General features: G+C 38.6%; 1 protein-coding gene across 1 annotated transcript in view; it reads left to right on the top strand.

Annotated features, from left to right (window-relative positions):
- Positions 1–20,889, top strand: part of Dhc36C (Dynein heavy chain at 36C) — a 64,905-nt gene extending 44,016 nt beyond the window's left edge. Inside the window, exons 51-74 of the mRNA XM_069498734.1 lie at positions 842–987; positions 1,342–1,537; positions 1,757–1,827; positions 1,911–2,068; positions 2,627–2,780; positions 3,369–3,502; positions 4,007–4,280; positions 5,128–5,269; positions 5,705–5,883; positions 6,302–6,465; positions 6,964–7,105; positions 7,213–7,279; positions 8,745–8,890; positions 9,464–9,616; positions 10,379–10,508; positions 11,490–11,731; positions 12,024–12,180; positions 13,478–13,644; positions 15,413–15,650; positions 16,849–17,000; positions 18,081–18,218; positions 18,525–18,668; positions 19,228–19,469; positions 20,612–20,889. Coding sequence (XP_069354835.1) covers positions 842–987; positions 1,342–1,537; positions 1,757–1,827; positions 1,911–2,068; positions 2,627–2,780; positions 3,369–3,502; positions 4,007–4,280; positions 5,128–5,269; positions 5,705–5,883; positions 6,302–6,465; positions 6,964–7,105; positions 7,213–7,279; positions 8,745–8,890; positions 9,464–9,616; positions 10,379–10,508; positions 11,490–11,731; positions 12,024–12,180; positions 13,478–13,644; positions 15,413–15,650; positions 16,849–17,000; positions 18,081–18,218; positions 18,525–18,668; positions 19,228–19,434 — 3,701 coding nt within the window. The 3' untranslated portion in view covers positions 19,435–19,469; positions 20,612–20,889. The remainder of the gene's footprint in view (positions 1–841; positions 988–1,341; positions 1,538–1,756; positions 1,828–1,910; positions 2,069–2,626; positions 2,781–3,368; positions 3,503–4,006; positions 4,281–5,127; positions 5,270–5,704; positions 5,884–6,301; positions 6,466–6,963; positions 7,106–7,212; positions 7,280–8,744; positions 8,891–9,463; positions 9,617–10,378; positions 10,509–11,489; positions 11,732–12,023; positions 12,181–13,477; positions 13,645–15,412; positions 15,651–16,848; positions 17,001–18,080; positions 18,219–18,524; positions 18,669–19,227; positions 19,470–20,611) is intronic.
- The last annotated feature ends 4,075 nt before the right edge of the window (positions 20,890–24,964 follow it).

Here is a 24,964-nt window from a genome sequence, read left to right as displayed (position 1 = left end):
AATTTACTTATTCATTATAAACAATATCAGTCATCCAATATGGTGATAACATGATAAACTCGTATTTAAACATTTTATGAAAATACAGTCATACATACAGAAAAATACCTCCTTTTTTAAAGTCGGTTAAGGACAAAATTGTAGAAATGCATGGATCGACGGGTGAGGGGATAAGGGGCGGGGGGCATTGTTAAAACCCCCTGGCGCCGGAGCAGGTACGTACCCCCGATGAAAAAATGAGAAAGTGACGCCTTGGACATTCCGAAGTTATTTTGACGCGTACGGTACTCATTGTTAGAGCTAGCGTAGGTAGCAGGTACCTACAGCCTCGCACGCAATCATTCACTAGATGAGTGGTAGGAGATTCCAATTGCCCTTTTAGTTTCCCGCTAACGACCCGATCGATATATGTTAGGTTAGGTTAGGTTAGGTTAGGTTTGAGCCAATGGTCTAAAAACGGCGAACATCCAGAGCCAATGGTGGTGGTCTTTTTTTGTGGGCGGGACAATTTTTTTTCGCGGACCCCCCGGGGTGGCCCAGAATCGACTTTCTACACTACTCATAATATAATGTTAGAAATTAAAATTAACATTCTATATCCACACTCATAAGCTCAAACATGTGTGTATGTTCAGAGCCGATTTTGATGTAAAAAGCACACCAATATTTTATTCTGAGGATAAACTCAAGCTTTAATCTTTTAAAAAAAAAATTAAATTAAAATAAAATTTAAAAAAAATGTATAAAATTATATAGGTTCGGCGCAGAAAAGTAGCAGGCAAGATTATTTAGTTTGAATATAAAGTTAGTTTGTGTGATGTCTGAATACAATTTGACATAGGTATGTGCAAGTGGGTGATTGCAATGACGAAGTACGACAAGGTGGCAAAAGTGGTGGCACCGAAGAAGCAGCGGCTAGCAGCTGCGCAAGCCGTTTATGACAAGGCGATGGCCGCGCTCGTTGTCAAACAGGCTCAGTTGAGAGAGGTACAGATTGTTATTATAATTTTTGCTTTTTTTCCTGTCGGTTCTTGTGACTAATTGTGATTACTCCTAAAGAAAGTCGGCATGATCTTCTTCAACTTTATTCAGCCTTTAGCCACAGCAACATGTACGATATAGAAATTACGGGCATGTCAAGTTATTTAAGAATGTCTAACCAGTGAATGGGAGATCTCGTGATTTTAGCAATTATTTCGTTATGAGTAATTCATCAACACACACAATAGTGGTATACCATGTAGAGTATTTAAAATCTCTTGTTTAGTTATATAATTTAAACCATTGTAATAAATTAGGTGAACGGATTGCGCTGGATTACAAAATTTATCGCGTATTTAGGTGCAACTGAAATTGGCAAAATTAGAAGATGCGCTATCAGAGCAAAATCGGCAACAAAAGTTGCTTGATGACGAGGTGATGGATTGCAGCAACAAGTTGAAGAGAGCTGAGATGCTCATTTCTGGGCTCGGAGGAGAGAAGCATAGATGGACGCTTATCGCTAAAACGTTGCGAGAGACTTACAACTCGCTCACTGGTGTGTCTCGATTTTATTTTATTATTTTATTTTATTTGGAAAACCAACAGCTTAAATTAACATATTATAATCTTAAAAATTAAATAACTAGAAGCTAATAATAGGTTTTCAATTTTGTTTAGATTTTATTTGAAATCAATATAAAAAGAAACATCTATATTTAGACAATATAGATGTTTGATTTCTTGTAGAATTTTTAATTGAATTTTGTAATTTCAGGAGACATATTAATCGCTGCTGGGATCATTGCATACTTAGGACCTTTTACAGCAACATTTAGAAATGATCAAGTAAGAATTATTGCATTTGTCAAAATTTTAATAAATGTTACAACAAAAATTCGAAGGCTTATTATTAATTTTATTTACAAAAGGTAAAGAAATGGGCTCACGCTTGTCACGACTGCGGAATAGTGTGCACGTTGAACTTTAGTCTGATAAAATCCTTGGGAGAACCTGTTACTATTCAACAGTGGAACATCGATGGTTTACCTGCTGACGACTTCAGCGTTGAGAGCGCAATTGTTATTATGTAAGAATAAGAAAATTACTAAGTACATCCTCTTCTAAATAAAACACCTCTACTGTTTTACTTTCGTGTTTTAAAAATGTATTCAAAAAACTTCAAAAAATATTTTCGTTATTATTTGAGATGCTCTGTATCTATGAACTTTAATGTAATCAATCATTTCCTGTGAGTTGTTTACTTTTAATTTGATAGAATTTCTTAAAACTTAGAACTTATAACATGTTAAGGCCAAGTTCAGATGGACAATTCGGGCGTTGACGCGACTCAACAGGCGTTGGACTGTTCAAAATTCAGATTCAGAAGAATCGTTCACCAGTGGTGACGACGTACGGTTTGAAGTTTTTGTCTCTGAGACACGTGTTGCCGCGCGCTAACGTGCGGTACCGTACGTTACATTTGAAGTTGGACTGATGTAAAATGTATGGCTATCTAGACGCGCGTTAGATAATAACTGAATATCTAAGCCTAAGGGTGCTCAATCGCGCTGTACCATGCCCAGTGGGGAAATTGTACTTTTTTACAACTTATAGTTATTTATATATAAAAGTTTAAAAATTTTAGGACTGCTCGACGCTGGCCGTTAATGATAGACCCACAAGGGCAGGCTAATCGGTGGATCAAGAATATGGAGAAGCCCAATAATCTTTGTGTAGTACGGATGGCACAAGCGGACCTAGGTCGCGTGTTAGAAAACGCCGTTCAATTCGGACAACCGGTAATCTATACTTCTCTACTAACATTATAATGTATGTTTGTATGAAATTGAATGTTTGTTTGTAGGGGGTAATCTCTGGAACTACTGAACCTATCCACTCAGAAAGGATTTTTCGAAATTCCATCCCTAAGGGGGGTAAATAGGGGATGGAAGTTTGTATGAAAACCCGTAATTTTTCAAGTTATTTCCATGAAAATTTATATTTGGGTTTTCGGTTACAAAAGAAAAAAATACGTAGGTACCTATTTCAGGATTTTTGAAAACTCTACCCCATGCCAATTTTCTAAATTCCACCCGAGCGTAGCCGGGGCGGGTCAACTAGTACTTAATATTATTATCATAATTATATTAATACTCGTATAATTATAGCGTATTAATTTAAAGCAATTATCAAAGCAAATAATTCGGTTCAATTAACGCAGATCATAATATCTATCTAGTCTATGAGTTATAATATTATTATGAGTACATAATAATATCTCTTGATTAGCATCTAAACCAATAAATTCCATCTGCATACCTCAGTAAATTGTTATATAACTATTAGATAAATAATTTATCGTATTTATTACTGCACTCTGTTAAAAGGTTCTACTGGAAAATGTGCTTGAAGAGCTTGACCCGATGTTGGAACCACTCCTGCAGCAACAAACTTTCAAACAAGGCGGTGCACTATGTATCAAGATAGGAGACACCATCGTTGAATATAGCAAAGATTTTAAGTAAGCATAGACAATCTTGTAAATCGAGAAAAATGTTTCAAAAACCTTTGAAGTGCTACCTACACTGATATTAGAATCAACACGTAAAAGTTGATTATCTGTGTCAAATTCATGATAACAGAATTGTTAGTCATTATAATCTACCTCAGACCATACTACGGGCCGCGGGCCAACCCCACTTAGTATAAGACCAGGGGTCTTCAAACTACGGCCCGCAAGCACAATCATGCTTGCCTGTGACAATAGGTCAAAAATGCTCATTTAAGCAGCCCGAAAGTGCCCGAAACAGAATGTCACCATAGTACCGGAACTAAAATTTGTACGAAATTCTTAACTCGAGTATATACTTAGGTACCTATGTTCGTACTTGGTATTGTGAGGTCTTGGCCCTTTGGATTGGAGGCATCATTGAGACCCTCTAAGCTTAAAAGTTTGGAGACCTCTGATCTAAACTCTTAGCTTCACAGTAAATGGAATAACGGTGAGTTTTACGTTCTTCCACAGATTATACATAAGCACTAAATTGGCGAACCCACATTACTTGCCCGAAGTGGGTGTCCGAGTTACATTAGTCAACTTCATGTTAGCCAAAGACGGGTTGCAAGCGCAGTTACTATCGCGAGTGGTGGCTCGCGAGAGACCGGATTTACAGCAGGCTAAGGCAGATCTGACAACGCAAGGCGCTGAGCATCGCCGGCTTTTACAGGATATTGAAAAGAAGATTCTAAATGTTTTATCAACTTCTACGCATTTGCTAGAGGACGAAGAAGCCGTTCAGGTAAGTTCGTTTTCTACGCTGTTCTAATTAATTATACACAATGGTAATTCCGAACAATATTTTGTCCCACAAAACTGTCAAACGAAACAGGGCACTGGTAGTCCAGTAAATAGAACATTTAACCTCGCACTAAATTCCCGATCCAATTTTAATTTTTTGTTTAGGTCAAGGGTCACTTACTGACCATAAAATCACAAAATGCTTACTGATCCAGGTGGAGCTTCGATTGCAATCTTGAAGGAAAGTTTTTGGCCGATATTGCGCAAGCTATCCGCTGTAGGGCAAAAGTTATTTAGACCATTTGGTTTGGATGGAGGTTAAAAGTAAACCATGGGGATTTAAGTTTTACCCTTCCTTGTCGGCGTGATTTTGTAAAGTGGTGATAATAAAAAGAATACCCGGCTGAGTTTGTTGTGGGCTCTTCTCAGACCTGGGCGCGTTTGGAACCCTCGTAGCTTTAGTTTTAAGTTTGCGTTATAATTATCACCACTATATCTTACAAATCTAAAACCATACCAGACCATCAATAAGAGTAATTTATTACCTATTTTGAATAAATCATTTGACTTTGACTTTGACTTTGATTAATATTTATACCCATGCCAAATTACAGATTTCTAGCACTAATATTGTCTCTGAGATTAACCGAGGACGGACGGACGGACAGACAGTCGGATGGACATGGCGAAACTGTAAGGGTTCCTTGTTTACTACGGAACCCTAAAAAACTCTTAACCTTAAGGAAATCTTTTGCAAAATAACATCTTATTCATTATAGGGACAATTATTGCAAAAAGTTAATTGATATGGTGTATTTTTCAAGTGTAATATTTGTCTTAATTTTTAGATTCTCAACTCTGCCAAAGATATGTCTAACGAAATCAAAGAGAAGCAAGAAGTAGCAATGGTCACAGAAAAGGCGATCGATGAAGCCCGAAACGATTACGTACCAATCGCTGTACATTCAACAAACTTATTTTTCCTTCTTGGTAATTCTTTAGCAACTTTGGCAGGACTTCAAGTTGATAACTGTATCTACGTATGATTAGCAAATTCGCTTTTATACCTAGCTTCTAAATTTTGCCTCGTAAAACAATTTTGAAGACAATAGAGAAGCACAAGCTGGCTTTAAGCCTATTCCCACACGATGAGTTTTCAACGCTACACATCGACGCAAGTCTATGATTGGCATTGTTTTGTTTGCGGCTCGATTTTTAGTCCCTCGTCTGAGAACAGGATTAGAGTTGTATTTTTGGATGACAATAAATCACTAACAGGCCTGGCTTTATACCTCCCGCCTAGCTTCCTCACAAATCCAATAAAGTCGGTATCACTATTATAACGAAGTTTTGGATGAAGTTAGCCGGAGGTACAAAAGTCTAGTCTAAGTCTTGAAAAATAAACAATATTTTTTCTCAATAAAGCATCTCTGCCAAATATCGACCCAATGTATCAATACTCGCTGGGCTGGTTCGAGGGCCTGTTCACGGGGTCCATTGATAACACCGAAAAGGTCGAGGAAATTCCTGAAAGGCTCGCTATTCTGCGCGCCCACTTCACATACTCTCTATACGCAAACATCTGCAGGAGCCTTTTTGAGAAGGTATTATCAATATTTTTTTGGAATAATTTATGGTTATTCTGTTAAATCGTCACAGGCATCAAATTATAGTCCTTTTAGTTTTTAGTTTCAGTATAATAAAATTTGTCCCTTTTCTTAATTAAATATTTTGGAGTCTATCTTAAACCGTGAGTTCCTTCACTCTAGTTCACTCTGCCTCCGTTCTCTAACTACCACTTACCAGTACCAACACATGATAAAACTTAAGCTTACGGCTGTCTTGGCCATATTATGTGTACATGTACTTCTAATATATAAACACTTCGATCTGCACAAAGAGTACATTAAAGATTTAATAAGATATGTAAACAATTTTTTTTAAAATTTCATCAAAAATTTCATCAAAGTCATTCAGTAAAAATTAAAAATGAATAGAGATAATTTTTAATTTAACACGCAGGATAAACTGGTATTCTCACTGCTTCTCACTGTGACAATAATGGTCGCGGAGGGTAGACTAGAGCAAACGGATGTGATGTTCCTGCTAGCAGGCGCACAGCCGCGGCATATTCCACCCAACCCGGTCACATTTCTCAGCCCACAAGCTTGGTCAGAATTCAACGGGTAAGAATATAAAATGAACATTTTCTACTTTAAAGCATAAAAATAGCGGCAAAATGACTGTTTAATTGCCATTATAATTATCATCAACCCTTCGCCGAATGAGCACGGGACTCCTCTCAGAATGAGATACTTATGGGTTTGGTCATAGTTTACCCCTCTGGCATAGTGCGGTTTGGCAGAATTCGCACACCTTTGAGATCATTATGCAGAACTCTCAGGCATGCAAGTTTTGTCACGATGTTTTCCTTCACCGTTAAAGTAAGTGATACTTAATTGCTTAAACGCACATTTTGATTTTTAAATTTTGTCCATGCCAAAAATTACAAAAAATAATATCCCTAGCCTACTCATTTGAAACAGTAAGATCCGTTTCAGTAATTGACCATTCGATCACAGAAAAAAGATTTGACCTTAACCTTTTTAGCATCACAAAATATGAAACTCATCAAATTAAATGTGTGATTAGCTTTCTACAATTGCCTTTTACAAATTGCTCAGTCTGAACGAGGTCGGAAAATATCACGGCATCGTAGATCATTTCACGAAAAATATACCAGCATGGGAAGAATACTGCAATACGATTGACCCTCAAAACCAGCCTCTACCAGAACCGTGGAATACGAAATTAAGCTTGTTTGAGGTACAGTTTATTTTTCATTGTATTTTATTCATATACGTCCTAGTTAAATTATTTTTCGAGATTACATTAGAAAGAACTTAATGAAATATGCAGTGTTTTTATTTTAGAAACTGTTGGTCCTACGTTGTATGCGTCTAGATATGATGGTCCCAGCTGTTCAAAACTATGTTGAAGGTAAGTACCACTACCCAGTCATATGTGATTCGCGTAGTAATTTAAAAAAATCGTCTCGTAAAATTCTTTATAATTACATGTAGTGTACCTAGTCCTAGTACTAAAGTTCAAAGGAGTTCTTCGATTTATAAATTACTAGATGATGCCCGCGACTTCGTCCGCGTGGATTTAGGTTTTTCGAAATCCTGTGGGAACTCTTCAATTTTCCGGGATAAAAAGTAGCCTATACGTCCTTCCCCGGGATATAAGCTAACTCTGTACCAAATTTCGTCAAAATCGGTTGAACGGTTGAGCCGTGAAAGGCTAGCAGACAGACAGACACACTTTCGCATTTTTAATATTAGTATAGATTTTATCTCCACAATAATTAATGCTATAAAATCGATCAACAAACGTTACCTACACAGTATTCAGTAATGCTATGGTGACGTCCTAACTATGTCTACAATGTTACACCGCTTCAAATATAAATGTCCACTAAAAGTTTGCCGTGCATGCAATTACATTATTCTCCTAGATTTCGTACTTATGGTGAGTTAAGGCCGCCACAGACTTTAAGCAATGCATTAATAGTTATTTATGCAACTGTTATTTAATACCTAATTATCAACAGTTGCTTACAAGACTTTATCTACACCCAATATTAGAATATATTAAGATACCCGCGACTTCGTACGCGTGGATTTCGGTTTTTAAAAATCCTGTGGGAACTCTTAAATCTTCCGGGATAAAAAGTAGCCTATGTCCTTCCACGGATTCCAAGCTACCTCTGCACCAAATTTCGTCAAAGTCGGTTGAACGGTTGAGCCGTGAAAAGCTAGCAGACAGACAGATAGACACACTTTCGCATTTATAATATTAGTATGGATATAATAAAAGCTGGCTGGAAGGGTGTAGATAAAGGTTAAACATAACACGTGTCGTCTGGAAGGAATCGATTAAGGAAGACTTCTATCTTGACTATGAATTCCAGTGTTAGTCTGTAGCTTGCACAAATGGATGCCAGATACTGGCAAGTACAACCTATTAGCATATACCTATCAAGTTTCTGCTTGCACCTACCTAACATGCTAGGAGAACACTTTTTAAAAGAATATTAGCCATATTAAATGACTAATATTCCCCTTTCCTCTCCAACTAAGCGTTAAGCTGGTGCTAGGAGTAGGTGCGGCAATAGTGCAACGGGCGGGGCTTGAACCGTCGACCTTTCGGTTTTCAGTCCACTTGCCTTTACCCGTTGAGCTATTGAGGCTCTGATCCCCCATTCACCCTGTGGAGATTGGTCTATAAGAGTTGTATCGAATTTGATTGCACGGCGAGAGTAGCGAGACTATTGATGACACCGCTATTGTCTCGTCCGTGGAGATGGCGCCAATAAGTTACCGGTGCCTGATATGATACGTGCAAGCATGTATGTCACAGCCTTTACAGTAAGTACAATAATAACACAGGATTCTGTTTGCAGCGCAAATGGGGCGTCCGTTTGTAGAGCCACCGTTGTTTGATTTAGCTTCATCGTACTCGGATTCGCACTGCTGTATACCGCTATTGTTTGTCCTTACTCCGGGCTCGGATCCTATGGGGACTCTTCTAAAATTTGCTGACGATCAGGTACACATTGAAATATACATTAAGTACTTATTATTGTAGGTGTCTATTCATAGATCTGTTTTAGTTATTTCGCAATAGGGTATTTGACAGCATGACCAATATAAGATCTATTGATGGCACGATGATTGAATATAAATTTTGGAAACCCAGTATTTAGTCAGTAAAGAAAAATAAGTACGAGATATTTTAAGAGACAATCGGCGAAGAAAATGATATTTTTTCTACTTTAGTCACGTGATCGTAAACGATTGTGATTGGCCGAGTGGTGATGACGTCAAGTGTTCGTAAACAGTTGCGTGTATAGTATAGTTAATAACCAAAATTTACCAACGGGTGACGTCAAAATGACCTATAAGGCGACATATTGTCAGGTAAGCGTTTTCGCGGGATATTTAAATAAAATATACATGTTTTGTTTCCACTGCTGGACCCAAGAGCGCTACCACACACAGCCTTCCGCCTTCCTCATCTTCCCACTTTATTTACAACGTAACTTTATTTACACTTAATTTTACAACTAAAGCAATATTTCAATACACTTGAAGTCAAATAATTGTAAAAATCACTTTATAGGGTTTCGGATCATCACGCTTATACTCGCTGTCGCTTGGACAAGGACAAGGTCCTATAGCGGTGAAGTTGATAGATGAAGGCATTAGAAGTGGAACGTGGGTTGTATTGCAAAACTGTCACTTAGCCAAAAGCTGGATGCCAATACTGGAAAAGGTACCAAACCAAATATACATGATCCAATTTTGAACGTTGTTTATCTCGAAAAAATATTTTCTTCTTTTGCCCCATATTGGGCGCCAAATTGAGTAAATAATATTATACAGGGTTTAATAAAAAATATCAGAAAGCTCTCGGCACGTGATTGTTATTATTAACACTAACAACTTTTGTTCTACGATTTTTTATTAACTCGATATTTTGTGAAATATCAAATATTCAACATTTTATATAGATTCTCTCCATGTAACTACTCTGTAACATCGGCAACGCCGCGCGCCCACACGCACGTCTCGTGTATTTGGATTCACAGTGTAATGTCGCTTTAGAGAAATAACATATTTTATTCAATGTTTGGTATGAAAAAAATTAATTCGGAATTTTGAAAAGTCCTAGAACAAAAGTTGTTAGTTTTAATAATTACAATTATGTGCCAGAACCTTTCTGATATATTTCATTTAACCCTGTTTTAAACTGCAGAGTTTCTTGCCGGCTCTTCTCAGTATAATCTACATTCCGAACTGGTGGCAGAGTTGCAGACTGTTTATTTATTTATTCAGAAACAAGTTAGCCCTTGCCTGCAATCTCACCTTGTGGTAGTGATGATGCAGTCTAAGATGGAAGCGGGCTAACCTGGAAGGGATATGGCAGTTTTTATCAAACCCATGCCCCTTAACAACGTAGCACAAGAGACACTAAAATTACCCTACATGAAATAAATAAATTTAGATTTTTTTGATCAGTAATTCATTTTCGCAGATTTGTGAGAGCCTTACCCCTGACTCAACTCACCCTGACTTTAGATTGTGGCTAACGTCCTACCCGGCGGATCATTTCCCGGTCTATGTTCTACAAAATGGTGTCAAAATGACTAATGAGCCACCACAAGGTAAGAGCTAAGGATTTAAAACTTTTATTAGCAACTGGCGCGAAATGTGAACTTCATGGTTTTATTATTTACTAGCAACCCGCCTCGGCTTCGCACGGGTAGCTTATTATAATTTTCGTAGGGATCTCTAATTATAAAAAAAAATATAGCCTATGTCACTGGAATAATGTAGCTTTCTAGTGGTGAAAGAATTGTCAAAATCGGTTCATTAGTTCCTGAGATCATCTAGCGTTTTCCTCGCTGTAGTGAGATGAAAAGTTGTGTGTTTCGCACGGTTGCAAATTTATTTGCGCTCGAGCCTTTGAATTCCTCGCTACGCTCAGGATTCTATCTTTGAACCACTCGCTTCGCTCGTGGTTCAACCTTAGCATCCTTCGCTGGCTCGGAATTCAATACAAACTCTCGTGACAAAATAACAAGTTTGCAACCTTGCATAACAAATAACTATTGTTTCTAGTTACTACACGTGTAGATATAGTGGTTTTGGAAGTCGGTTTTTTTATTTTATTTATTTTAAGCTTTTTAGTGTAAGTAGTCATTGCTTGATACCTAAAATATCAATTTACCATCAGAAATTCCCGAATAACCACGGCTTAGGAGTTCACTACTTATTATTAATTTCCGCTCATTATTTGAGAAAAGAAGACTATACAACCCTTGGCCACAACTAGGCATTGATGGACTTATGTATGTGTGCCTCGACTTCGCCTCGGCCCACATTTACACGTTCGTCCATCATTGCCTCTTTTGCTGGCCACTGCAGTAATGTACTAGTATAGTGAGTAGTGAGAGTAATGTTATTAGTAGGTATAGTGAGTATGTTATACTAAGTACTTACTACTTACCTACTAGAAATAGTATGGCGTGCCCTATGTTTTTATACTAAGTACTTTTGGGTAAAATATTTGTATCGTTGGCACAGGGAAGTTGCTAAGAATTAGTTTTCGATGCTGGTTAATGAAATGAGAATGTATCTAATAGGTCTCAGAGCGAACGTTGCGCGCTCATACCAAAGTGACCCAATAAACGACATGGAGTGGTTCGAAGGCAACAACCAGCCGGAAATCTTCAAGAAGCTTCTGTTCGCACTGTGCTTCTTCCACGCCGTGGTGCAGGAGCGGCGCCAGTTCGGGCCACTCGGCTGGAACATCCGCTACGAGTTCAACGAGACCGACCTGCGCATCAGTGTCACACAGCTCTACATGTTCCTCAACGAATACGAGGCGAGCTATTGTTCTTTTATATTTTACATTAATTTCAAGATATTTATTAAACAATTAACAATAAGTAGTTTTACAATTACTGCGATATTAAATATTAGAAACCTTATAGTAAAGTTACCATAATATTTTATCTTTATGACCGCGATCAGCAAACCGGGAAATAGTCACAAAAGCCCGATCTCATTCTTCAGTCGTGAGCACAGAGAACTTTATCGGATCTCTATTATTCTTTAGATTTTTATAGTGTTAGAAGTGTTCTTGAAACAACCCATGTTCATCATCACCCGACTAGGACGTACAATTCGTGGCGCTCCGGTACCTCACCGGCGAGTGCAACTACGGCGGCCGCGTCACCGACGACTGGGACCGCCGCTGCCTCAACACCATCCTCTACAAGTTCTACAACCCGCGCGCCATCGACGAGGACAAGTATCCTCTCGATCCTTCTGGTAAGTATTCACAGAGCTTGTGTATTTTCATCGTCGACAGTGTAATTTTTACAGCAAAACATTCTAAGGCAAAGGTGCTGCATAGGCTGCATCATCACTTTCTCTTGTAATATTGTAGTCAAGCGAAAGCATTACTATCTATTCTACTATAAATACTTTAAAAAATGCAGACCTTACCATCTTCAACAAAAAAAACTAATATTTTAATTAACATCGTGCGCCTCGAATATACTTTGCACATCTTGGTGATACAGATTTTGCTAATAGGTACTAAAATTGGCGAAAGTTCTTGGACTCAATTTTTTTATGGAATTGAAATAATTGGTGTCTGAACTACTAGCTAAGTAGGTAAATATATTTTTTATGTCAATCGCCATGCAGTGATTAGTGGCACATGGGTATTAACGACGTAAGCGAGCACGCAAAATACATGAATACAGTCAATTGGTTTAGGAAATTATATTAACTGTCAACAATGTTTTTTTTTTCTAAACCAGTATACAGAGTGTAATTAAAACGCTAACAAAAACGAAAACAGGTGATAGCACTGATGATAACCTACTCATAAAATACCACAAAAAACGCGTTTTTAGGGTTCCGTACCTCAAAAGGAAAAACGGAACCCTAATAGGATCACTTTGTTGTCTGTCTGTCTGTCAAGAAACCTACAGGGTACTTCCCGTTGACCTAGAATCATGAAATTTGGTAGGTAGGTGGGCCTTATAGCTGGCTTTAGGGGAAAAATCTGAAAACCGTGAATTTAAAATCTGAAAACCGTGAATTTAGGGTTAGATCACACAAAAAAAAATTAAATTGCGGTCATGCATTAATAATTAGTATTGTCAATATTCGAAGTAAGATAACTATATCAAGTGGGTTATCATATGAAAGGGCTTTACCTGTGCATTCTAAAACAGATATTTATTTATTTTTATGCATCATAGTTTTTGAATTATTGTGCAAAATGTTGAAAAAATACGACTGTAGTACGGAACCCTCAGTGTGCGAGCCTGACTCGCACTTGGCCGGTTTTTTTTAAATACCTGTATTTTTTTAAGTTCGCGATATATTACGAATGACACTTCTGACTGAAGCTAGAGGTCAACGAACTTTGCGTAGATAGGTCAATGCCATGCCTATGACGCGCACGCTAAATTTTCGCTACCGTTCTAATTACACTCTGTATAGATTATAGAAGCCGATAAACTTTTATTTATTTATTTATTTATAACAGTGTACTTATAAACATGTCAATAGCAAAATGAAGGAAGATCGCTAAAAACGTCTGGTTCTCTAGGCACGTACTACATACCGAGTCTACGAGAGCAAGCGGACTTTGTTAACTTCGCGCGATCTCTGCCCGTGGCCACGCCGCCGAGCGTGTTCGGCTTCCACCCCAATGCTGACATAACTAAGCATTTCCGCGAAGCCGAAGATCTCCTTAATACCGCAGTACTTACACAGGTAATAAGCAAATGAGTAAATGCTTGAATTCGGTGATCTAAAAAAACATATTTCAGTGAAAATAATATTGCATACTCTCCGATCTAATGAACGCCAAGGAACAGATTCGACGTAGGACCCGTGGACATGTCTATTGTTAGCGTCATAGGTATGTTGCATTCGTTGGCGATCGCTAATCCATCCATAACAAGACCAACTAGCGTAAAAAGAAGATTAATTAGCCTTTAGTCAGCTTTCATTGGATTATGAATTAATTAGTTTGAGAAGTATAATTAGCACCACTAATCGCCATCATCATCATCATCATCATCGTGATCAACTTATCACCAGTCCTCTACTGAGCTCGGGTCTCTTCTGAGAATGTAAAGGGTTTAAGACATAGTCCGCCATGCTGACCTAATGCGAATTGGCAGACTTTGAGAACATTATGGAGAACTCTCAGGCATGCAGGTTTCCTAACGATATTTTCCTTCACCGTTAATGCAAGTGATTTCGTGCTCGAGATAGAACCTCTGACCTCCCGAATAGAAGGTCGACATCTTAACCACTAGGCTATCACTCGTACTCGTAAATACTCGTACTCATATTGTGTCTGATTAAAGTAAGTAGGTAAGTATATTAAATCTTAGATTTGTTTAAGTACGCAACAGGTTGAGACGGCAATCGGGGTATGAGGCGGGGGGACGCTCCACACACTCGCACGTCGCCCACGCTATCCGGGTTAGCGCGGAGGCTGTGCGGTTGTACGGGGCGTCCGCGTCCCACCCCGATTGCCATCTCGACTTGCCTCGTACTATAGATAGTAGATGTTAAATAGCTTTTAATTTTTTTTTACTAAGTTGTACTAAAATATTTTCTTTTGTAGTTAAATTATTTAATCATCTGTTTCTGTTTCATCCGTCTTTGTCGGCATGAAGGATCGCACGGTAAGCAAAACTTTTTGAATACTTAATTCCGTTATTGTTCAAGCCATTTGTACAATTTAGTAATCATTTTGTATTTTATTATTCCCAAAAGGATCGTTTCAAACATTTTTTGGTGAGTACTAAATTAATTTTTCACGAAAGAATTCATTTCGAATTCAATGAAGCTTTACTTTCGCACGAATAAGCATTTATCACTTTGAGTGTATGGAATAATGCTTTAAACAGTTTTGCAGCGGAATTTGATTGTTGCCGATATTTTATTCACTGAAATGCTTTTGTTTACTTTTTGTTGTCTACGCAGCAATATTTATTTTGAATACTACTTAGCTAAGTGTTAGAGGGGCCGGGATAATCAACCGCTTATATATTCTGTGCGCTTAGGTAGGTTCTGGTGGTATGTGGCACAACTTTAAAAAATAAACGTTTTTTCTTTTCTATTTTTTCTAATATTCCGCATGCATTACAATGCCATTTATTGCACATTAATAGTTATAATATGTCAGAAACTTTTACGCAAGTGCCAAAAACAACTGTACAAAGCTGCAATTCAATTAGATGAATGATGCGCAAACACAAGTAACGAACAGATAGACAAACTTAAAATATTATGTACCTACCTAACATAATCATTACATCAACCTAGCATTATGAAAATTGAAAATTTAGAATAATGAGATTATGAGAGGAACGTGTGCATCACATTATACGTATATGTGAGTATAATGTATGCACACATACCTTGTGACGCTAGAAATCTACATAGTTAATAAAATTAGCTTGGCACCAAATACTTTAATTTTTTCCATGCTTATTTTGGTTTCACATTCATATAATAATCTTAGGACACAATGGCCGCCGGAGGGGCAGGCGCTACGCCCGAGCAGCAAGCCATGGCCATTGCGGAAGATGTGCTAGCGAGACTGCCCAGCAAGATCCTCAGCGGCCCGTCACACGAGGGGGACGTCAAGGCGGCCGACATGTCGCCTATGTCCATAGTGGTCATACAGGAGGCGGCTAGGTACGAGCGACTGGTCAACGTCGTGCGAACCAGCTCCAGGGCTGTCATTGGAGCTGTTCAGGGTAAGTTTTAAGACGTGTGACGTAGCGATAAACAATTTTAATATTTTTTCCCCATTAGAAAGCTACTACTACTTTATCCACAATAGCGTAGGCTATAAGCTACATATTATGCAACGCGAACGAAAGTCACGGGCTAGCTAGTAATTTATAAACCGTCAAATCTTGAAAGAAATATTTTGTTTGACGTAACAGCTTTTATTTCTAGGTTGACGTCTCCGAGATTGCCGAATCGTAAACCCGAACGCGTCATGTGGTGTCGACACTTTGATATTTGCCATGATTGCGTTCCAAATATCGGGAATAATATTTTTTAATTTCACGCTTTACATTACATAAGTACGCAGAAGTGTCGATTTTCTGAGAATCCCGTAGGAATTCTTTAATTTTCCGGGTTAAAAAGTAGCCTTTATCCGTCTGCGGGATGCTGACTATCTCTGTAGCAAATAATATAGTATTATGTCCGCGACTTTTTCAGTGCGGACTTAGATTTGTAACATCCCCTGGGAACTCTTTGATTTTCTAGAACATAAAGTAGCTTATGTACTTAGTATATAGTAGCCGTCGAAAGGCCCCGGGATGCAACCTATCTCTGTACAAAGCCTCTAAATCGGTTAATTAGTAAATCGGTTAATATAGGCTATGAAAAATTAACAGACAGACAGACACAATTTCGTATTTATATTGTTACGTGCTAGGGGTTCGGATTAAAATGACAGTTTCCGAAACAAGAACGCTTATTCACGCACTGTACCTAGTACCTACTGAAACTCCACTAAAACTAACACTTGCACTAATAAACAGTAATTAACACTTGCACTGAACACAAGAATACTTTTAAGAATCGCTTTCACTAGTCACTCACTTCGATCGCTGTTAGAATTAAACTGCACTGAACTTCCCGGGGTCGATCCGCGGCATTGCTTATAAACGGTTCTGTCGAACCTTCTCTTGAATTCGATAGAAGGCAAACAAACAACCCTCGAACTTTCCAAGCAGTCAACAAGAAAAAAAAAGGTTGCCACGCTGAACTGGTATAAACAACTGAATATACTCGAACGTTGAGAACAATGAGGTAGGTATTTGTCTCAAAGGAAGTACTTATGTTGACCCAAACACGTAGGTATAGGTAATTGAAGCTTCGAGAGTTGTATTTGTAACAATATTGTAGTATGGATCTAAATGAGTGATGGTTTGTCAGGCGTGAGCGTCCTCACGGATATCACGGAGGAGGTGCTGACGAGCATGGTGCGCGGCCGCATCCCCGCGCTGTGGGCCGGCAAGAGCTACCCGTCGCTCAAGCCGCTCGCCGCCTACTTCAACGATCTACTGGCGAGACTTGAGTTTCTGCAGGTACATTGAGCTGTAGTGGCAGTACTGTAGCAGTTTGTCAGGCGTGAGCATCCTCATGGGTATCAAGGAGAAGGTGCTAACGAGCATGGTGCGCGGCCGCATCCCCGCGCTGTGGGCCGGCAAGAGCTACCCGTCGCTCAAGCCGCTCGCCGCCTACTTCAACGATCTACTGGCGAGACTTGAGTTTCTGCAGGTACATTGAGCTGTAGTGGCAGTACTGTAGCAGTTTGTCAGGCGTGAGCATCCTCATGGGTATCAAGGAGAAGGTGCTAACGAGCATGGTGCGCGGCCGCATCCCCGCGCTGTGGGCCGGCAAGAGCTACCCGTCGCTCAAGCCGCTCGCCGCCTACTTCAACGATCTACTGGCGAGACTTGAGTTTCTACAGGTACAATAACTACAGGGCTGCAGTAATACTGCAGTACCTACTGTAGTGATAGGCCAAATGGGGAAAGAGATCCAGTACTATCCATCAAGGATGTTCAAGACAATTTCCCCTCTTACAATAAAAAATACACTAAGCAGAAAATAACAAAGGAGTGTGATGAAGGCTAGCGTTGGACTAGAAGAAAAACTCATTAGCTGTCGTAGCTGGTGGGATACCCGATAGAAATAAAGCTTGTAGGTATATAAAACCGACTTCCAAAACTACTACAAAGTAAAAAATAGCTTTTGTTTGTACACGTGTATGTATGTTGAAATCGGGCGAGCTTCCCACTATGATCGGTTTTTTTAATATTTATTTTAATTTTAAGCTTTTTAGTGTAAGTAGTCATTTGCTTTACCAAGCAATGACTACTTACACTAAAAATTGAATTTGATATTTTAGGTACCCCTAAAATATCAATTCACCAGCAAAACTTTCCAAATCCACACAGTTTAGGAGTTCAGTACCTTGCAGCATCAAGATTGAAGAGTTGGGACTTGGAATTCAATAACAAAGTCTATGCTCGGCATTTATACACAACATACTACACATAAAGATAATACACACATATATTACAACATAATACACAACAACAACAAAACAGACAATATTGTACTGCTGTATTATTTTATATTTTCTATTTGGTTAACTGCAGCACTGGCACCAGCACGGGCCGCCGGTGGTGTTCTGGCTGTCGGGCTTCTATTTCCCGCAGGCGTTTCTCACGGCAGCGCAGCAGAGCTACGCGCGCAAATACAAAATACCCATAGACCAGCTCGCCTTCCACTATGAGGTCAGAATCCAGATTATTATTATCTATTTTATTTCGTGTAATATCCTGTATCCATCCATACTGATGAGTAACTAGAGCAAATAGGTAGAAAATGAACTATCAAGCCCTTTCCAGGATCGTTTCAACAAATTCTCTAAATGTGAGAATGAACTTATGAACACCAGCTCACTCTGTTTTGACTCAAACTTGCCTAAATTATTTTTCGATAGCGACAGAAAAAATTGGCTGCCATGAGCGAAATTCCGTCAGATGAACATTGTAATGTCGGATTATACTCGTATAAAAGTACTACACTGGTGGAATCAGGTGCAACGCTCGTTAACGCTGGACACTCCGCCGGAAGAGGGCGTGTACATCCACGGCTTGTTCATGGAGGGCGCGCGCTGGAACATGGAGGACTACTGCGTCGACGAGTCCATCCCTAAAGTGCTCTACGACGACTTCCCACCGGTTAGTGAATTTTTTAGCCTTATTCTTGGCTAGATTGGCTATTATTTCTTAAGCTATCATATCTTTTCAGCAGTGGAACGTCCAAACGGAAGCATTTTGAGCATTTCATAATAGCCGTAGAGAACCTGAATAATATATTTAGAAGCTATAGCTGCTAGAGAGGCTAGAAGTTCAGAAGACACTAGCCAATGTGGCCTCAGTTTTATAATTCTGAGATATTTTCTAATTATTACAAAATCTCGCTAAAACAACTCAAAATTCGTATTTCTTAACAAACCCCTATATATCTTTTTGAGAAATTTTATTGAGAAATTTTACATAAAGCTTATGAAAGAGGGATTGAACCTAAAATTCCACAGTTATTGTAGAAATATTTTCTAATCATCCATCAGTTTGAATTCTAGGCTACTTCAGCTTGGGTAAATAAATTACTGCCTTGTGCTTTCGAACAGTTGTATTTGGAAATTGGAACCCTTCCACTAAGAAAGGATTTTTAGAACTACCACCACAGCAAAGCAGATTTGGGTCAGCCATTTCAGTATAAATATTGGATACATAGGTATGGCTGATACCGCTAAAGCGGGAAGACATCCCGACGGACGTGTTCTACAACTGCCCGCTATACAAAACGGGCGACCGGCGCGGCGTGCTGTCCACCACGGGCCACTCCACCAACTACATCCTGTTCATGCGCCTACCCACCGCGCAGCCACCCGAGCACTGGATCATGCGAGGAGTGGCGCTGTTGACACAGCTGCCCTTCTGAGGGAAAGGCTCAAGGGGAAAACTATGGGTTATAAGGTAGATATTGCTAACCTGCATGTGTAAAGTTTCCTGGCTATCTAATGGCTCTCAATATATATAGCAGCTTAAGTACCTGGGCTCAAGAACTACTTTCCATTACATACCGCATACGGGTGACAAAAGGGGAGTCCTCTTCACCACCGACCTCGCCATTAACTATATTCTGTTCATGCGCCTGCCCACCGCGCAGCCGCCTGACCTCCAGCACACCGAGGACTATCATGTATTACAGTATGCGGCAAAAAGTAATATACATCGACCTTAAAAATGAGTTGGCATATTTGTAAAGCGTTGTCTTTTTTGTTGAGACCGACAAAACGTCGTATAGGTATGAGTGACAGAGACAACGCTCTCCAAAGCCGAAATGTCATTCTAAAGGCCGATATACATTACTTTCTGCCGCGTAGGTACATTATTCAGCATTACATTCGTTTTAAATGCGATGAGGATGAGAAATTTGTTTGCTTCGAACATTGAATATAGAATGAAGTGAAATATAATTTTATTATAAGCGCTATAACTATCTTGACTATACATATAATTATAAAAGCTACTACATTATACATGAAACCTAGTTTTAGGTCTAATTTGATTTACTTTTAATTACGAATGTATGTTGGTCTGTTCATCGGTTCTCTAGTACTAATTATTATTGTCAAATTACACATTCCATTTTCATCCAAGAGCTTAGCCACGACTTAGCTGATGACTCGCATATCTTGCAGAAAATCAATATTTCGTATTTATTACAATACAAAACTATGGGTCAACCGCCGTAGTTTGGACAGCTACAGTTTGACGATCGCAATCACCTCGATTGACCTATTTTCTGAATGTATTGTGGCAGCAAGACTACTATGAATTCAACCAATCACGACAATTGAGATTGTAATAATGCGACTAATGTTATAGCTTTTCCTTAATCGAAACTGTATATTTATCAGATTTTAAAAATATAATAAGTATAAGATGTAACTATGCTTAAACTATATAGGAATGTAAACCTTTAATATTAGGATAGTAAGAAAATAACCCGAAATACAGCAAAAATGCTTCTACGGTATTAAGTCGCCTACTAATTACGTTTTGTGCTCCGGGTCGAGTTAATTAACATGAATTTTGTTTTGTCTTTGTTGTAGCAGCTTCCTTTCCTTGAGAACAAAGGACGCCTCAACAGTAATGGCTTCCCTTCTAGCAGGTAATGAAAAAACCTTGAGTTATAAAATAATTATATTGTAATTATTGTTATATTTTATTTTATTAAGTAGATACGTCAAATTATTATCACAAAATTATGTAATTCATAATTAATTAATAAGTCATTTTATGACCATTTACTGTTATAATATGGCTGGATATTATATGATGAGTACCAACAAATAACAATTTTAAATATTTGAACTTATTGAACATGAAACCGTATTTCGCATTTTAATATTTCTTTGTTCTTATCGTTGTTACAAACCAGTACATTAATGAATAGATTTAAGATTTTAGTTAATTAGTTATTATAAATAAAAAACTAATGTAATTAAGTTGCGTTTTAATGATTCGGTATCAGAAACTAAAATTTAATTTAAATGTACCTAATTTATGGCAGCACTTATTATTATCTTAATCTTATTTTTGGGTGCAGGTACAGGTAATACTTATCCTCAACTAGCTGATGCCCGTGACTTCGTCCGCGTGGAATTTGATTTTTAAAAATCCCGTGGGAACTCTTTGATTTTATAATCTACCTCCATTCCAAATTTCATCCAAATCCGTTGAGCCGTTTTTGCGTGATTGAGTAACAAACATCCAAACATCCACTTTCACATTTATAATATTATTAGGATTAGGATTAAAAATCTTTTTAAAATAAAGCTTTTATAAAAATCATAACGAATATGTCAAGACAAATTCGATAGAGTTATGATGGATACTTGAAGAAAACCACCTCCTGGCTCAATCATGAGAACCTGGGCATTGTGTAGGTCTATAGTATGTAGTTGTCAAAACAAATCCAACTAGCCCAAACACGACGAACTATATGTTGAAAAGTTGAGGAGTTTTCATGGCCACCTCCATCATGATATCATACTTATGTATTGTATGATCTTTCGCACTAGTGGATACCCGGCGTGTGCTATGCTAAAAAATACCTAATGCATTTTCTAAGGTTCCTTACCTCAAAAGGAAAAAAAGAACACTTAATAAAAGTAAAATCTGGAAACCGTGAATTTATGGTTACATCACAAAAAAAAAATTAAAATGTGTTTGATCATGAACAAATAATTAGTATTTTACCCCATTTGCTATAGTAAGATAACTATACCAAGTGGGGTATAATATGAAAGGGCTTTGCTAGTACATTCTAAAACAGATTTTTAGCTATTTTTATGCACATGTTTATTTGTTTTTGATCTATCGAAAAACTACACTGTAGTAGTGAACCCTACGTGCGCGAGTCTGACTCGCACTTGTCTGGTTTTTTTATTGGTTTAAAACCATATTTGCATTATTATCTTTCTAATAAAACTGGTTTGGGGCACATCGGTTGGATGGTTTCAAAATCTATAAGAGAGCGCGCGCACTGAGGTGCGGCGAGTTGCGGTGCGTTTTAAAATCCGTAAATTTGAATTTAAATCCATTAAAATTCGGTGCGGAATTAATTCCGCTGTGCGCGTGCTTCTATGAAGTTCTATAGTTCACAGATTTTGCGGGAAATAAACGTACGGAAATTTACCGCGGTGCGCGCTAGCTCTAACGGTAGAAACATTTTATGTGTTGAGAGCATCGACATAGGAATACACCGCAAATTCTTTGATTGAGAGAGAGATTGCAATGACAAAGTTACATGTTGTGTTCCAAATTTCAGTTCAATCGGTGAAGAGGAACTGGTCTAAAATTCAGTTGCGGATCACATACTAACACGGCAAAGTTAAATAAAACCTTATAAGTACCTACATAAATATTATGTTAAACATCTCTATATACTTACCTTCAATTACAAGTTACCTACTACTACCTACTCCGTTTTAGTCAGTTTCGAAAGCTATGTAGGCTAATAGTCGGAAAGATTTCGCAAGCGCTCGTAGTATGGGGTCAATGTCATGGTGAGAATGGGGAGCGTTATTTTGCTGGAGGGATCCATAAATTGGTAGTCTGGTGAATATGACGCGCGCGGTGACTCGGAATTAAAGCATATTACACTGCCCTGTCATTTAACATGAAAAAGCTCGCATCCCAGATACGGCATGTATTAAATAAGCGAGTAGTGGGCAGATGCAGGGGCGGGGACGGGTGGCATAGTACGGGAGGCACTCGGTCTGGCGCGGCGTCACCCCGGTAACGCGAGATATTGATCTGCGCGCTCTCCCGCGCAGCATCCCGCGCCCCGCCGCGCCGCACCCGCCCCGCGCGCCCTTGATCTGCTCGACCGCCGCCCTCGCAGTGCCACCCCATACAAATACTTATTACTCTTTGCTCTGCATACTCCACGTAATTCAATGAAGAAATTTCTCTTGTAGCACACGCATTAATGTTGGAGCTACTTTACCTTTTCAGCTAACTCACTAATTAGATGCTGATTTGTGTTTGGAACTTACATTTGTATGGGAACGAGCAACGAAGTCATTTTGTTTGGTAGAAGTAATCTGCCTACTCAATGGATAAAATTATTTGATCGAACCCCATTGAGATTCATCCAAGTCGAACCCTTTTTAAAGAAATTTATGTTAAGTTGCTGTTTCAATTTCTTATGTCAGATGATCTGTAAATGGAAGAGAAAAAGAATTTGACGAAAAAGATTAAAATAAACGTAAGTCTCAAGACTAGTCCTACTTACCAATAATTACTTAAAGTTGATTCTTAAAACGTAATTTAAATTAACTCAAAAGAAAAACACACTGTAGCTTTGTACAAAATAGCATTTGTTTGTGCTACGCTCAAACGGGATTCATTTTATCGAGTTGGGTGGGAATCACCCCATTCTATTGATACCTAACTATCTACAGTTGACACAGTCCAATATTCACGTCGTGACGAGACACGCTATTATCGCCCGAGGGCCGTTATATTCCATTGAACAAAGCTACAGGGGAAATAATTAAGCCGGCTACCTACTCGTACCTGCGAGCTGTGGCTGTGATCGGTGTGGGTATTAATTATTGCTACACCTGCGTGCACACGCCGAGAAAGGCTTAGTGAATGTTCTGTGGCTAACAATCTTTAACAAGAAAAGTTGAAAAAATGTAATAACGATATTTTTATCTACCTATTTCTCAGAATTACACTTATTTATTAAAACAAGCTAAGTAAATGGGTTCGCATATAATTGTGATGCACCTATAGCATAACTAGATGATGCCCGCGATTTTGTCCAAAAAGTTTCAGTTTTTTTAATCTGTGGAACTCTTTGATTTTCTGGGATAAAAAGTAGCATATTATCTTCGTCTCCGAGATAGCTTACGAGCTATCTCTGTATCAAATAAATGATGCCCGCGACTTCTTCGTTGCAGATTTAGGTTTAAAAAAATCTTGTGGGACCTCTTTGGTTTTCCAGGACAAAAAGGCCTGTCTTTCTCCGGGATACAAGCTATCTCTGCACTAAATTGTAGACACACAATTTCGCATTTATAACATTATAGTATGGAAGTATGGATATGGATATGATTAATTGATTTTCCAGTAGGAACAATTGCCATCTTTCATCATTTCATTCTCAGTACAAAAAGTAAGTAAGTACATCACGAGAAGCACATTATGTATTTACGAATAGAATATTTAGTGACATACCTGCGTAAATTCGCCATCGTTGAAAGTTTACCTGAATTGAATACGGTCGCAATGTTTTTGAATTTACGTTGCGTTCGGCGCGCGCTTCTTTTTGGCGAGAACATATTCTATTCTAAAGCTGAGCGCACTTTTGCTCTGCTCAGACTTAAGATTGAGTTAAAATGAGACAGATTTATGTGAGAGATATACTTCTGTCTCGTTTTAACTAAGCTTAGTCAGAGTGCGCTCTATAGATCTCACCCTAAGTATTTTGTATAGTCAGCGACACATTAAAACGCGATACGCGACCGAAAGTTTTACGCGCGTAGCTGTCGTCTACGCCGTGTTCGGACGTGTAGCGCGCTGAAAAAGAGGCTGTATAAAATTTCGTCGCGCACTTTTCGGCGCATTTTTCTCAAAAGGTCTGTCAAGCTAACCGAATACGCCTGAAAACTCTGAGCCTAGACTTTCGGCATCGTAATTTATACAAATAGTATATTTTTTGGGTTCAAAAAGAACCCTTATAGGATCACTTTGTTGTCTGTCTGTCGATATGTCCGTCTGTCCGTCTGTCTGTCGTGTCTGTCAAGAAAACCTACAGGGTCATAGGGTACTTCCCGTTGACTTGCCATGTTTGGCAGGTAGATAGGTCTAATAGTACAAGTAAAGAAACAAATCCGAAAACTGTGGATTTGTGGATACATCATGGTAATTTGTGCGATTCTTCTTGCAAA

Source organism: Maniola hyperantus, chromosome 1 (genome assembly GCF_902806685.2).
Source record: "Maniola hyperantus chromosome 1, iAphHyp1.2, whole genome shotgun sequence".
Classification (NCBI taxonomy): Eukaryota; Metazoa; Arthropoda; class Insecta; order Lepidoptera; family Nymphalidae; genus Maniola; species Maniola hyperantus.
The sequence above is the reverse complement of the archived record's forward strand: the minus strand, read 5'-3'. Positions and strand labels throughout refer to the sequence as shown.